The sequence below is a fragment of the Cyprinus carpio genome, chromosome A6, assembly GCF_018340385.1.
Source record: "Cyprinus carpio isolate SPL01 chromosome A6, ASM1834038v1, whole genome shotgun sequence".
Classification (NCBI taxonomy): Eukaryota; Metazoa; Chordata; class Actinopteri; order Cypriniformes; family Cyprinidae; genus Cyprinus; species Cyprinus carpio.
Window position 1 is genome coordinate 12,089,898 of NC_056577.1, and position 15,606 is coordinate 12,105,503.

A 15,606-nucleotide genomic window follows, 5' to 3' on the forward strand; every position below is an offset into this window, starting at 1 on the left:
AAAGTGTTTGATTAGGCTTTAAAGTGGTTGTAACTATCTGTGTATTTGTAATTTTGACTGTATTGTACTGAATTCATATCGATTTTTTTTCGTGTACAGTTTATGCAACCACATTGATTAAATATGATTTATCATGTGAATTGTATCAGAAAAAACGTCAAACGTCTGAGCCCTACCTAGTAGATCTCGGGGAAAAGGTAAGTGATCTTTGGTCCATGTTAACAGTAGGTGGCAGTAATGCGCTATTAGTTTGCGATCCGCTGTTTAACGAATCAAGAAGAAGAAGGAAGAGGTAACTTCTCTTGTTAATCTTATTCCGGGGTTTAGCTATGTTGATTGTGTACTTTTACTGCAGAGATCTATGTTAAGTCCATTCACCTGAACTAATGACTGAGTTATTAATGCTTCGGCCTTCGAATGGTCGCATAGCTTACTAGCAGGCGAACAGAGAACAAGCTCATTCCAAGTCGATGTGTAAAGTACCTTAGGCTTAAATCATATTATCAGAAGAAAAAAAGCTCTACCAGTAGGGGTGTCGGTTGTATTTGCTTTCATATCCTCTATTGCAGTGTATCTGGGGTTCATATAATGCAGGAGCTTGATCAGACTGTCACAATCGGAGCGACTGTTCCGACGGGATTCGAGCACACTGCAGCGGAGGAGGTCCAAGAGAAGCTCGAGGCCACTGCTAGAGTCAGCAAAAACAGAGGACGAATTTATTTTGATATTACAACAGATAAGCTTTTTAAGGTCAGTCGTCCTCTCGTTTGTTTATCAAAATCTGGCATTTTGTAACGACAGTGAGGCTCTGAAATCAGCAAGTGGCTTAGTGGCATGGCACATGGTTTTCAGTAACGTGCTACTATGCGTGCTGTGGCCCTTTTTGGTAGTGAGTAACACCCGACGCTGCATTTTCCAGCAGGCACGGACATAAATCTTTCAATAAAGCCCATTTCGTGTGTTTTTAATAATGCATTTTCATTTTTTTTTTTTTTATTTAAAATGAATATTTAAAGAGTTACGAGCCATTAACAAACCAACCAGCTACGAGGTGAATCACAACCTTACAAACATTTATTTGAAGCAAATAAATAAAAGCTCACAAAAATACAAGACAGTGTACTTAACGTCTTTACTGAAGGAAATAACTACAATCCCATTAAACTTTAAAAGCAAAGTAATACAATTAAATATATATATTTAAAAAAAAAAAAAAAAAAAAACAAGCGGAGCTCTCATTCTGTGACCCTGAAACCCAGCTGTTGCACTTCAGCATCTTAAGGTCATAAGCATCAAGTCTTTGCAAAAAAAAAAAAAAAAAAAGCACAAATAAAAAATGCTGTATTGATGTTTGAGAATGTCTGTAAAGTGTATCAAATGATTAAAGTTTTTTAGGCTGACATGTTCCTCCAATGGAGTGGAACAAACTGCATGAGACATGGTTTGATCTTTAAGCTAGACTTACAGTTATGGTGCTCATGGTGAGGCACCCTATAAACACATGAGCCATGTCTCAACAGTGAAAGGCATCAGTCTTGCTCACATTTACATATATTGTTTGAAAAAATGTGCAAAAATAGTACCTTTAGGAGTACAGTAGCTTGTCACTGAAAAAAATGACAACTTTGTACCTTATCTATACAGTGGAGATCAAAATTAGAGAACAACCTACAGTTTCTTAAATTTCAAGGTTCCTGCTTGGTCCTATTTGAAGTTAGCCTAATAGGAATAACTAAATTAATTGTATTCTGAAGCACCGTATAAAAAACGTAAATGAAATATTTGAAAATGAACTATGATAAAAATTAAAGAACACTTACAGATACATCCAAGTTATTGGTGTTACCTGGTACCTGGTGCTAATTTCCTTAATTATATGACAAACCCTATTTAACTGGCAGCATTCCTCCAATTTTCACTGAGATTGCGAGATGACGGGCTGCTCTAAGATATCTGAAACCCTGCGACAGGAAGTTGTCCCGATGAAGGCCAAAGGGATGACCTTTTCAGCCACTGAACGAGAAGTTGGTTGTTCCAAATCTGTGATTTCTCAATTATTGCAGTTCATTGAAGCCAAAAACTTTGAAATAATGAAATGGCCAGCGAGTCCTGATCTAAACCGGATTGAAAGTCTCTGGAAAATCCTTGGAGACAAAGCTATGGATAAGAAACCCACTACAGTCACTAAACTATGGAAGAGAGTGGAAGAAGAGTGGACCAAGATCACACCAGTGCAGTGTGAGAAACTAGTGATGTCCTGCGGCCACGGATTGCTAAAGTCACTCAAAGCAAGGGACTCTACACTTCTTGCAAATTTCTGACAGCTGTAGCCCTCCAAAATTCTAGTTGTAATCTTTCATGCTACAGTGGTTACAGTTCTGTAATTTTGATCACAGTGTTTTCTACAAAATAAAGGTTTTTATTGAAATGCCTTGGTTATTTTGTCAAACATGTTAGTGGATCAGTGATATACCTACATCTAATATTCCTTCAAATATTGAGTGATGAAGATTAACATTATTTCAGAAAAAAAAAGTATTTATAGATTGTTCTCTAATTTTAATGTCCACTGTATATCAGTATCTTATTTTAGTTTTTTTCTTCTCTCCCCAGCTCAGTTTAGTAGTTCTTTTTACAGTAGGCAGGGAGTTTTGAGTTGTGAAAATTACAGTATGGTTTTATTAGACAGTGCACTCTTGTGTTTTGTGAAGAAGTCATTATTGGTTTGAAACAGCATGGGTGAATGAAGCAGCACTGTCTGTTTGCCTTCAAATTGTCATGTGATTTTCTTATTTATTCATTTATATCCAAAGGTACATCAGCTGAAGTCTCTAGACAATCTGTTTGTTGTAGTAAAAGATTATGACGACTACCAATTCAAAACCACAAAGGTATGTGCAATAGTTCAGTAATTATTGTCTGATGTACTGAATGAGAACACAATTTGTATAATTCCTCTTTGCATGTGCTTTTGTTTTTTTAAATGGGTGGTTTCATTCATAAAACAATGCCTGAAAATGCTTTAAGGTGCCAAACTCATGTAAAATGTTGTAAAACATATGGAAACCATCAACTTTGTTCCCAAGAGACCCCTAGATAACTCATTCGGGGTAAAAAACTATATATATTTCTCAGTGACATGTTTTCCAGTCAAACTCCAACAGATTCAATATTATATTATATTCAATATATATCAGGTTTACTATAATAATTGTCCAGTGGAGACTTGGAAAAAATTGTTACCTAATACATAATTTTAGCACTGGCAATCATGTATTGTTTAATGCTTATTTAACAGGAGGAAGTGCAATTGGATTGGCAAGAGCTGGCCACCAAGTTGCCTTGGACCAATGCCTTAGAAGTCTGGAAGTTGAACAATTCTATAAAAAAGAAGAAAGGCCGTCGGAAAAGAACTAACCCCACAAAGTCAGATCAGTGTGGCAATTTTAGCACAAAATCTACTGATACTGTCCCATCAGATCCAGAAGAGCTCTTGGTAGATCTTGAGGCTCTAGAAGTGAAGGAGAACCAAAGAGATGTTTCTTCTCAGCCAGAAGATGACTCTGAGGAAGAAAAACACTCTGAAATCCAGGATCAGGAGTCAGGGGTGACTCCTCTTAAGTTTCGAGTAACATGCAACAGAGCCGGAGAAAAACACTGCTTCACCTCAAATGATGCTGCACGAGACTTTGGAGGAGCTGTGCAAGAATTCTTTCAGTGGAAAGCAGATATGACTAAATTTGATGTTGAGGTAAAGTTTAGGGGCCGTATTCACAAAACATTTTATCTTGTCACTAAGAGTTCTACTAAAAGGCAATACATGTTCATAGGTAAAAGTTTCATCTTGAAACCTTTTCACGCTAAGGAATGGGGAGAAAACTTAAGAGGGTGGGGTTGACTTTGTTGCTATAGGTAATGTCAACAAGCTTAACTCGATTAGCTACACTGCAGTCCAGTGTAGTGTTGTGTAAAGTAATAATAAAGGTTCAGTAAAACAAAGAAAGTGGTTGTGTAAAGCTCAAAACATAGAGAGCGTTTGTAACAAATGTTTGTATCACATGTGTTTCTCTCTTATTTACTAGGTGCTGTTGAATATCCACAATAATGAAGTTGTTGTTGGTATTGCTCTCACAGTGGAGAGTCTACATAGGAGAAACATCACTCACTTTGGCCCCACCACTCTACGTTCTACACTGGCTTATGGCATGCTTAGGTAAGCAACATTCATGTAAAGCATTGCTTGCAATCATTACAATAGGGTTGTCACAATGTCATAATTTTACCTCATGGTACTATACCAGATAAAGTTCAATGATACCACTCCTATTGTTTGGAAGTGTCATTATTGCAGGGGCTGCTCTGTTGTATTAATTAGTTAAAGTTTATACAATAATATTATTATTAATATAGCAAATATTAAAATATAATACAAAACTAATATTATTCTGAAAGTACACTAGCAGTCTCTTATGCTCACCATGGCTGCATTTATTTGATCATATATAGAGTAAAACAGTAATATTGTGAAATACTAAATTTTAAAAGATAAAAAAAAAACCCAGCAGCTATCACACCAGACTTCAGTGTCATATGATCCTTTAGAAATCATTCTAAAGGCTGGAATATACTGCAGCTGATTTTTGCCCCGATTTCCCCCTGATTTACAGTTTGAATAAGTTAAGAGTTGACAGTGTGAAAGTCTGAGCCAGTCTGCAGATTTGAGTTGACAGATTTCATAGAAAATCTCGTAGTGTATGATGGTCACAGACTCATTCCATCCAGTTGGAGGATATCAAACATGTTTGATATTTTCAGCTGATTTTAGAACACATATTGTTTTCAATTGTCACACATCTCCTGGCAACAAGGTGCATCTTTATGTTGTAATCAATGTGATCGGAACAACTTTAAAGTCTGGTAGTATGTGATCCTCACTCGTTTAGTGTATGATGCCCAGTTTTTAAAAATATGTTCAGATTTTAAAAGTCGTGTAGGGTATTCCAGCCTTAATGCATTTTTTAGGTTTCTTTGATGAATAGAATGTTGAAAAGTATAAAAAAAAAAAATTAAAATATGAATCTTTTATGACATTTTAAATATCTTTACTGTCTCTTTTGATCAAATTAATGCATCATTGTTCAAAAACGTTTTTAGTGACTAAATCCCCAAACTTTTGAATGGTAGTGTGTCACAGTTTCCACAAAAATATTAAGAAGCATTAACTATTTTCACCTTGGATAATAAGATATGTTTCTTGAGCAGCAAATCAGCATAAGAATGATTTCTGAATGATCGTGTGACACTGAAGACTGGAGTACTTTTAGGACATGGCACAGTTTGCAAGTATATAAAGCTATTAAGAGAAGCACCATGGCTTTAATCAACACAAATGTTGACAAAACAGATTCTTCTCCTAGATGAATGAGAGTCATTCACATACTGAACTGAATTCGCAAACCACTCTCAAATATATATATTTTTCATAAAATAAAATGACCTGTGATGTTTATAGATTGAAGGAAATGCAAGAAAGAAAACTAACAAACAACTATGTCTATGACCGTATTGGTAATTGTTTTCATATTTCAGACTTTGCAAGCCACAGGTGTCAGATGTGATTGTAGATCCCATGTGTGGAACTGGAGCAATACCTTTAGAGGTTTGTGAAATTAATTAAACTGCTAAATTTTCAGTCTGTATATTTCTGTCATAAGAGGTGAATTGTTAACCTTTTTCTTTCTTTTTTATAGGGAGTTATGGAATGGCAGAATTCATTCTTTTTAGCTGGAGACAACAATGGCACAGCAGTCAGCCGATCAGTCAATAATATCAAGCACATTGTAAAGAGAACACATGATGAAGGAAGGTAAGGAAGCTTTGATTGTGTCCTGTCAACCTTTTACAAATACTTAGCACTTTTTATATACTTTAGTAATATTTATATTTTGAATTAAATTATTTGTAGATATTCAGGTTTCTTTTATTTTTTTTGCATGTGCATTTTATGTGCTTTTGTCATTTTTATAAATGTGTGTGTGTGTGTGTGTATATATATTTTTTTCTAATTTATTTATTTTTGTTTACTTATTTTATTACTTCACTATAAACATTTGAATTGAGTAACTTATATTTCAGTTAGTTGTCAACATTTTTTATTTCCTTTATTTTTTTTTTTAATTAAAACATCCTACAAGGGGGAAAAACAACATTGCAAGATATTAACAATGGACAGATATATACACAATATACCATTTTGTATTTATTTATTTTTTTGCTCCCTGTTCAAATGTTCTCCGTGTTTCATGTTGTATTTGTAGCCCTTCAGGCTTGCCCTTAGACATAGTTCAGTGGGACTTGTGCAATCTACCCATGAGAAGCAGTTCAGTGGATATCATCATTACTGACATGCCTTTTGGAAAAAGGTACTGACAGACATCTGGAGAAATAAAATTTTAGAACTATCCCAGTTTATTATTGCAATTAATAATCCTATTAAATTATCATTATATTAATTATTCATTGTATTTTAAATTCTTTGTTGTGTGTGTGTTAAAGAATGGGATCCAAGAAGAAGAACTGGGAATTATACCCTTTATGTCTTCGAGAAATGGCTCGAGTTTGTAAACCTGGTACAGGAAAAGCTGTACTGCTGACCCAAGATAAAAAATGTTTCTTGAAGGTATAGCTACTATGAGTCCTTCGTCATTGTTCATGATGTGGTTTATTAAAAGCATTTTGGAATGAAAATACAATTATTAAGTAGTTTTCATGGGACCGGATCTTATTTTTTTTTGTACTTTAAATCTCATGTAAGTCCTTTTTGTGTGTAATGCAGAAAGTCCATTTCTCCTCATAATGCCCTACTTAATACTTTAACCATCTTTTGCAGGCATTATTGCAGATGGAGGGGCTGTGGCGGAAATCGCACACTGTTTGGGTGAATGTGGGGGGACTGCATGCTGGCGTTTTTGTTCTCAAAAGAACGGCAGTAGTTTTTGGCACCACTTCTGAAGATGTAATGGAGCCTCATACAGCAACAGGATCACAAAAAGAGAATATGAAGGACGCTAGTCAGTGAGAAGCCTGACAGACAAATTAGCAAATGCCTTTGTGTTCCTCCTTTTTTCTGAAGTTAACATGCCAGAGTTTGTCTTATCCTTTTTTTTTTAGATCCTTATTCCAAGAAAATAAAATGTTCAAATGTTAACATTCAGTTTGAGGTGCGATTTATTTCTTTGTGAAAAGTCATGCTGCTCCCCGGGCGCCGCAGCATAAATGGCTGCCCACTGCTCCAGGGTGTGTGTTCACGGTGTGTGTGTGTTCACTGCTGTGTGTGTGCACTTTGGATGGGTTAAAAGCAGAGCACGAATTCAGAGTATGGGTCCCCATACTTGGCTGTATGTCACTTTCACTTGACTTTCACTAAGTGCAACTGCAAATCATTTGTTCACTCTGCATTGGATCTGCCATATTTGTCTTTATTGATTTAAATGCAAAGTGATGTTTTACATAATATATTTCTATCTTAGCATAATTGGTTTTAGTAGGAATGTGCACAGTGGTGTGATTTAAACAGATAGTCAGTGGTAAGTGAATTAAGTAATAATAAGTCTAAGCAATAAAACCATAAAGACACTTTATTAATAGTAATGTGAAAGCTTTTTCAGATCAAGACAATTTATTCCCATCCTTTGAAAAACATCAAATGACAAAAGGCTGTAACTGGGAAACACTTATACAAATCCAAATGCACTTGATTAATTGTTCAAGTGAAATGTACCTTTATCAAACTAAGTGTGGTTGGCCAGGACAAGGATGCATTTGAATGTTATTTAATTTGGTAAATGACTTTTGAAGCATCATAAATGCCACATCTAGTGGGTGTCAGTTTTTTTAAGAATTTAAATCCAAGAATGAATAGGACCCAATGTTGCACAAATTATCTGGGTTGTTTTAGCACCTGTTTACTAAATAATTATGCATTGTTCTGCATATTTGATGTGTTTTCTTTTTAAAAAATATTTCATTATAAGATTGCACTGTCTCAATCAAATGTAGCTGTGAGAAATATGTAATGTGCATAACGCATGTAAAACATTCAGTTTCAATTGATATCATAATCAGTTTTAAACCCATGATTACATTCAAGCCTTGCTTTTTCTCTTTGCTGAGAATAAGCTCTTTGTCTACCTTTCCACTGTTCTGCATTCATGCAGGATTTCTGTGGCAAGAATGACAAAGATTTGTGTAGCAGAAAACCTAATGCACCTAACTTGAGTTAGTGTAACCTAACAGAAAGATTGTATCTCAAAGTATCTTAAATGAATGTCTTGCAGTAAACTGGCTAGCAGTTATGCACATTAGCATGTTAAGTATGCTTACTTTACTTACTCTACAGTATGTAACATATGGTGCAATGATCACTTCACTGTCATTTGCAACCACTGGTTTTAAAAACTACTTAAACGAGTCTAAGCTGGTTTGCTTGTCTCAGTTGGTTTTCCAGCCTGGTCAGCAAACCAGTTTTTCCCAGCAGGGTTCTTCACCTACCCCAGTCCAAGCCACGCTCCATTTAAATCCACAACATAAATTCTTCTAAATTATAAAACTCAATAGACCCTCAAACACTAACATGTCCCATTTTTTCATCTTGCTCAAAACACAAACTCTTTTCAGTTAATGCAAATTAGATCATTTTAGTAAAGCCTATTTTAATCGCACTCAGCGAAATAACAGAATTGTTAGCTCCTTTTATTTAAATAAATGGAACCGAAATCTGTTAATCTTCAAGGAGAGTGAGTTAAATCTATATTTGGTTTTCCTTTTTTTCTTATTTTTCTGTTTGGTATGACGTAATCTTTATACCGGCCTATCAGGATCGGGCACTCATATGTGAAGGGTGGAGCTTTCATGAGCTGCTGCTACAGGGACACCAAGATGGAAATCCAGGGGCTTACTGACACCAAAAACACCCAGTACCAACATGGCGTCCCGCTCTTCACGACATTCTCTCAACAGACAACAGCTTCTGGGATTCATGCGAGAACACGTGTGACTGAAAATGCGATCTCGGGTCTTTCGGGATCGCTGGGCTTAGAAAGCGACGCCCACAACAACCGGGCCAGATCCTCACCGCTTCGAGTTGCGGAAAATGGCAGCGGCTGCGCTCTGCCTCTTCAAAACAACCATGGTAAGAAATATGACGTTCAGTCCGCAGATGCAGAACTCGGTGACGTGAATACGTCCAAACAAAAGGTGTTTAATGAGTTAGATTTGTTGCCTTCCGAGTTTGGGAGGGCAGATGAACATGATGACAACGATCTGCAAATGGCGCTTCCCCTTCTGGACACCGAGCGCTGTGAACAAGGACACACGACAGAGAGGATTCTCAGCAACACCTCCACCTCTTCGAACAAGAGCCCAGAGGAACTATACGTGGTTTTTAACATAGTACATAAAGAAGATGACATGAAGGAACGACAAACGAGCTTTCAATACAGAGCTGAAGAGACTGGCTCGTCATCACCCAAGTCAAAGACTCTCGGTTCCCCTGTAGATTCAGACGAAAACTTCAACAGAACATCCAAATCGGGACATCTGTCAAGCCACAGTAATTTAAATTCCAGATCTGAGACATCAGGCCAAAATGTTAGACATGAGATCTGTCTTGTGGCAGAGAATAGAGATCCAATATTATCAGGCGACTATTCTGGGAGCAGTCAAATGCCAAAGGTCTCTACTGTAGAAATGCTCAGCAATAATTTAGTTGAACATTCAACAGATGAATTGATGCAATGTGTCACGAAAATTAATAGTCCTGCATTTGTTCCAGAGAACAGGGTTGCAACTGAAATGGCTGAAATGAATATCATGGATTATGCAAATCAAGAGTCCAGCAGTAATGGGGACTGTGGTCCTGATGGGACTCCAATACCTTTACACGAAACGTTCTCTGGGACCATCATGATTAACAATCAGAGTATCATTGTGACTATTGAAAATGGAATTTTGACCCTAGCCACCCCACCAGAGGGCTATGCTTACAAGGAGGATGGTATGATAAGCTTAAAAGAACATTTGGGAATGAAAGACAATGAAGATTTTGTACTGCTCAATTATGATGGGGGAAGTAAATCCATTGGGAAAATTAGCAATGTTTCCTCGAGTCTACAAGATGAGCCAAAAGCCAGATTTGCTGGCAGTGATTCAGAGTTGACTCTAGCTGATGACTGTTCGCTGTCAGAAATGGGTGTTACTCTGGATTCTTGCTCATCAATTAAGCAAGAAGAAGGAACCGTTTGTGCTGTAGAAGATGATAGTAGTATTTGCCAAAATTCGAAAAGCAAAACAATTACTTGCGAAGAACAACAGCCAATAAACTTATTAACTGCGTCGGGTTTGACGAAGAAAGGTTCAGTAGTAAAGTATAGATGTCCCCAACCAGGCTGTTCCAGCACCTTTGATACCCGGCAAAATCTCAAAATCCACTTGGTTCTACACACAGAGGACCAGCGTCCCTTCAAGTGCACAGTGGAGGGCTGTGATTGGTCCTTCACTACGTCATACAAACTGAAACGCCACCTGCAGTCTCATGACAAAGTGCGGCCTTATAAATGTGAGTGGGAAAACTGTGGTCGCCATTTCACCACAGTCTACAATCTAAAAGCTCATGTTAAAGCACATGACCAGGAAAATGCATTTATCTGTGAAGTATGCAGTGAGAGGTTTCGCACCGCCACGAGACTCACTAATCATCAAAGAACACACTTTGAACCAGAGAGACCACATAAGTGTGAGTTCCCAGGTGAGTTCAATGGATATCTTAACCAATTTCCAAGCCAAAGTTAACAATAAGCAATACTGCAGATAGTAGTACCAACCTGATAGTGGTGTTTCTGTGCATCCTCAGGATGTGAGAAGACCTTCATCACTTTCAGCGCCCTGTTCTCCCACAACAGAACCCACTTTAGAGAAATGGCTCAGTTCACCTGCACCTATCCTGGCTGTGACAAGCGATATGACAAGGCCTGTCGGCTCAAAATACACCTCCGTAGTCACACAGGTGAACAAATGAGCAGATACTTAGAATCAAGCAATATTACTTACGTTTTCTAACATTGCCCTCTCGTTTTTTCCTTCCAGGTGAAAGACCGTTTGTTTGTGATTCTGATTCCTGCGGTTGGACCTTCACAAGCATGTCCAAATTACTCCGGCACAAACGGTAAGAAGCAGAGGTTTGACCCTCTTATACCCACACATGCATGTACGTTCACTGTATATCCTATTACTCCATTCCTACAAGTTTTTTGTAGTTATGAATAAATAATATTGTTTAATGAAAACGCTTTTATAAGTTTAATCATTATCTATCAATAAATAGTAAATAGGTTTAAAAATAATCACACTTTAAAATGCTAAAACTTATAGACCCTTCAATGCACGGTGCCCACCATAATATAAGTACAGTAACATTGTGCACTGAATATTTCATATTTTGTCATTTCAAGTCATAAGGCATAGCCACATGAACAGCACTCTGACATATAGCCAGCAGTGCTTGGGGCGACCCGATTTCAAGTTGCATCTTGTGGTCCTTTCCTTGTCACTTTCTCCTAACCCCTATTGCTTCCTGTCTCTTTCTATTGTTCTCTCTAAATAAAGGCAAAAAAGACCAAAAATATAACTTACAGTTTTAATTTCAGATTACATTTTGTTTCAAAGTCATCAACATGCTGCTGAAAGTGGTTCATTAGATGTTGATCTTCATCTACAGGAAGCACGATGATGACCGACGGTTTGCATGTCTAGAGGAAGGCTGCGGGAAATCCTTTACACGGGCTGAGCACCTGAAGGGCCACAGTATCACACACCTGGGTACCAAGCCATTTGAATGCCCTGTAGAAGGTCAGCATTTAAATACAAGAACAGACCACATTTAAAGAGTTGGTGCTTATGAATGAATGTCTGATTTGTGTTACTGGAGCAGCTCTGTACATGGCAGCCATTAAGATTTGGGCTTAGGGTCACATGTTTTCATTGCCAGCTGAAGGAAAAAAATTAACCTATAGTCTTTTTTAATTTGGTTTGTGCAGAATATTCTGGCCTTAAGAGCTTTAGACCTCTGACAGTCCAGCATTAGTTAATCAGCTAAAAAGATTTATTTTGTATTGTACAGTCTGTTTGAGTCATTTATGCTCTATTTTTTATGATTTTCTATCACTTTCTATATGTAATATTTTCATGGTGACTACCATCAATGTATTTTTCTATTTCAGATTGAATTTTATAATTGTTTTGTATGTAAATATGCAGGTTGCAATGCAAAATTTTCAGCTCGGAGTAGTCTCTACATCCATTCTAAGAAGCACAAGCAGGATGGAGTCAGTCTGCGGAGTCGCTGTCCTGTTGCCGGTTGCACCAAACACTTCTCATCACGCAGCAGTCTCAAGACACACATGCTTAAACACCACAACCTCACCCCAGGTACACACACACACACAAATTCCGAGCTGTTTATTATGTAGCAAGACATTGAGCTTTAGTACATCCAGAAAAATATCATGACTACTTTACCCTCTTGTCCTTAAACACATTTTTTCTTTGGAACATAAAAGTTTGGTAGAATATCCATGCTGCTTATTTACATAGAATAAAGTAAAAATTACTGCATACATTTATTGTATAGTAATAAGAAGAATGGGTATTGCAGAACCTCTTTTTTGTGTTTTGTAGAACAAAATCAGGTTAGTATGTCTTCAGTTTTGAGGAGGAATAATTAGTAGTTAGCTTACTGGAAAAAGTCATTCTGGTCATTTCTCTTGACAACTCCAACTATAAATCTAGTGCTGGGCTTTAATTTCGTATATATGTATTTATCAGCACACTTGATATAGGTCCTGTCATGCTGATTATGTTCTGTTCCTCTTTCTGCAGATGTGTTAAGTCAGTTGGACGACACAGCTACTCTCACCCCCAGCAGTGAGCTGACAAGCACTGCACAGGCTGTCAGTGCCCCATCATTACCTGCAGGAGCAGAACTCAGCAGTCTGGACTTGTCTTCTCTGTTCTCCAGCATCCCTGCATGTCCTGGAACCACCGCTGTCTCTGTAGGCAGTGAAGGCAGTGCCGGGGCTGGATCCTTCTCCATGGACATGCCTTTGGTTAACACCGGAATCCTCACAATAGATCAAGCATCAGTCGGCTCAGCCCTTAATGGGGCAAAAACTGTGGATCCTCTCATTTTAGCGGCTGGGCAAGATATCGGTGTACATGTATTAGACACGGGATTGGGCGCTGGAGGAGGTGGAGGGGTTTTGCCCCATGCCACACTGCATTTGGATGATGTGCAAACAGGCAACCCAGAAGATCTGGGACCTCTAACTGCTCTGGCTATTCAAAGTACTGCATCTTCAGAACTCCACACTTTGAATTCCTGCAATCCCTTGACTGTAGAATCACCATCTACTCTCACACCATCTCTTTCTTCATCACTCTCTCAGTCTCTTTCCTCACTGACGTCAGCTCTTCAGCCAGCACTCGGTTCCTCTCTTGTTCCTTCTCTCTCCACCCCGCTTTCCTCCATGGCTCTGGCAGCAACCCCTGTACCGGAATTACTCTCTCCGCAGGAAAAGGCTGACCTGCCAGGCAGTGAGACAGCCGTCGGGCCCTTGTTAAACAGGGTGGAGGCTCAGTCAGATGGCAATAAAGGGATGTGTCAGTTTGTGTTCCCCAGCCACAGTGGATCCTACAGTGGACAGAAAATAACAGAGTTGCCCGCGGTCACGTGCCCCATTATGGTTAGTAGTAAAGAGTTTATCTTTTTTGACTGATAGCTGAAAAATCCATTTTAAGATTGGTTAAATGTTCATTCTTCAGTAATTTTAAAACAAGGTAACCAAAAAGTTTAAATGTGTTCTGTTGTTATTCCATTAGGAGAGCAGTGGATCAGCACGCACAGACTACAGGGCCATTCAGCTTGCCAAGAGGAGAAAACAGAAAGGTCCAGGCTCTTCCACATGTCCCTCAGAGACTGGCCAAAGAAAGACTAAAGGATCAAAGGGCACCAGCTCTGCTCCGCCGACTAATTCAGGTGCTCATTTTGGAGATGGAGCTGCTACAGGAAATAGTGAGCTACCCATCCGGGATCCGGTGGCAGGTGCACAGTTTGTACAGATTCAGCTGCTGCAGGTGAGATGATGGGGAAGAATTTGAAAGCGTTCTGACTTCAGTTCAGTACATTGATTTTGAGTGTTTTTGTTGTAGGATGACCCTGCTGCTGATGGAGACTTGGCTTTCCAGTTGAGTTCACAGACGTCGTGCTCACATTCTCAGCTCACTGTGGATCTGCCCGTCAACATCCTACAGGTTCATACAACAAACTAAGCCTCATAATCATTGCCTGTCTTTTTATCCTCTGTTTTATTTGTAGTAGAGTGTAGTGTTTTTTTTTTTTTAGATGTATTTTTGCCATAATTTCCCTTTAACATTTAGATATGAAAGTGGTTTGATTGAATGTGAAATGGGACAGAGAGGGGGGCGGAATCAAAAAGGACCATGAGATGGTATTCAGATACGGGTCACTCGAGGTAGAGGTCTGCATTCAATGCTGGTTGGCATTTTAACTACTTGTGTTGGGTGATTTGATCATTTTTTCATATCCTCATATCGCCAGCCTGTGAGATCACCAATACACGATATTATCGTGCGTGGTTGGGTGGGGCAAGAGAGAGACTCTCTGTACTTGTCATAGGCTATTACATAACTATTTGGTGTTTTAAACCGCCCGTGCGTGAGACAGAGAGAGCCTATGGAAGCCCCAATAATCAAAATAATATACTTTCAAACATGCTGTAAACTAACATGTGTACCTTATTGTGTGCCGTACAGTTGTCCTGTTTTGTTTTGAAAATTTGGTAATTGTTACTGTTCTATACTTGTAGGAACCTACAGTCATGGCTGAAGATGAAAATGGATCTGATAACTCCCAATTCACTGGGAGCACCATCAACTTACAAGACTTGGAGTGATGGTGGAAACAGAAAGTGCTTCCAAAAGACCATCTGTCAGACTGTCTCTCTCATTATCTTTTTCTCAGATGATCTTGTACCTTTTCTCAGTGCGTCCACTGGTTTTATCATTATCTAGTTTAAGCCAATCACTGCATTCTTGTTTAATACATGAAGTCAGAATAGTACTGTGTTCCATACAGAAAGCTAATCTGCCCAAAATCAAAGCACATTTAGTTTTCTGTTTCATTTTCATCATGTGACTTGCTTGATTTTTCAAAAGTACACATTTCAATATAATGATTTGTGAGCGCACAAAAGATAAATGGCAGTGGACATCATCATTGATCTGTCTCTTAACCAAAATAAATACTATTGGTCTTTGAAAAAGTAACTGTTTGTCATGAGCTGTTTATATCTAGTCTGATTTGACCTCAACTTACTTGCCTGATTCACCACTATGAAGCAAAGTTGTTTTGATGCCTATTTTTGTATGGCTTTGTAAAGTCTAGATATAGTTATGTTAAATGTTTGTGAAAAAAAAAAAGTTTGTTCTACTTTTTATAAAATTACGCAGTTGAAATTTATTTATTAGGTTTGG

The 15,606-nt window shown here is 38.1% G+C and overlaps 2 protein-coding genes across 3 annotated transcripts; both read left to right on the plus strand.

Annotated features, from left to right (window-relative positions):
* Positions 1-173: 173 nt before the first annotated feature.
* On the plus strand, positions 174-7,207 carry thumpd3 (THUMP domain containing 3). 2 transcript variants are annotated; one of them, XM_019119025.2, is made up of 10 exons: positions 174-292; positions 570-750; positions 2,814-2,891; positions 3,299-3,751; positions 4,083-4,213; positions 5,590-5,659; positions 5,751-5,866; positions 6,318-6,422; positions 6,556-6,679; positions 6,890-7,207. In XM_019119025.2, exons 1-10 carry the CDS (start codon positions 216-218, stop codon positions 7,076-7,078), a joined length of 1,524 nt encoding a protein of 507 aa, XP_018974570.2. In that variant the 5' UTR covers positions 174-215; the 3' UTR covers positions 7,079-7,207. The 2 variants fall into 2 exon arrangements, with proteins under 2 accessions (XP_018974570.2, XP_018974571.1); XM_019119026.2 differs by lacking the exon at positions 174-292 and adding an exon at positions 301-474.
* A 1,680-nt stretch (positions 7,208-8,887) lies between these two features.
* On the plus strand, positions 8,888-15,399 carry LOC109105758 (zinc finger protein ZXDC-like). Its single transcript, XM_042758085.1, has 9 exons — positions 8,888-10,804; positions 10,910-11,062; positions 11,143-11,221; positions 11,774-11,904; positions 12,313-12,483; positions 12,934-13,796; positions 13,933-14,187; positions 14,263-14,364; positions 14,940-15,399. Exons 1-9 carry the CDS (start codon positions 8,911-8,913, stop codon positions 15,024-15,026), a joined length of 3,735 nt encoding a protein of 1,244 aa, XP_042614019.1. The 5' UTR covers positions 8,888-8,910; the 3' UTR covers positions 15,027-15,399.
* The last annotated feature ends 207 nt before the right edge of the window (positions 15,400-15,606 follow it).

Bases quoted from the DNA above. Each gene is read 5' to 3' on its own strand.
- thumpd3 (XM_019119025.2), top strand. From the start codon at position 216: ATGTTAACAGTAGGTGGCAGTAATGCGCTATTAGTTTGCGATCCGCTG. The intron at 3,752-4,082 runs GTAAAGTTTAGG...CTTATTTACTAG, and splicing joins TGACTAAATTTGATGTTGAG to GTGCTGTTGAATATCCACAA. The intron at 6,680-6,889 runs GTATAGCTACTA...CATCTTTTGCAG, and splicing joins ATAAAAAATGTTTCTTGAAG to GCATTATTGCAGATGGAGGG.
- LOC109105758 (XM_042758085.1), top strand. From the start codon at position 8,911: ATGAGCTGCTGCTACAGGGACACCAAGATGGAAATCCAGGGGCTTACT. The intron at 12,484-12,933 runs GTACACACACAC...CTCTTTCTGCAG, and splicing joins ACACCACAACCTCACCCCAG to ATGTGTTAAGTCAGTTGGAC. The intron at 14,365-14,939 runs GTTCATACAACA...CTATACTTGTAG, and splicing joins TGCCCGTCAACATCCTACAG to GAACCTACAGTCATGGCTGA.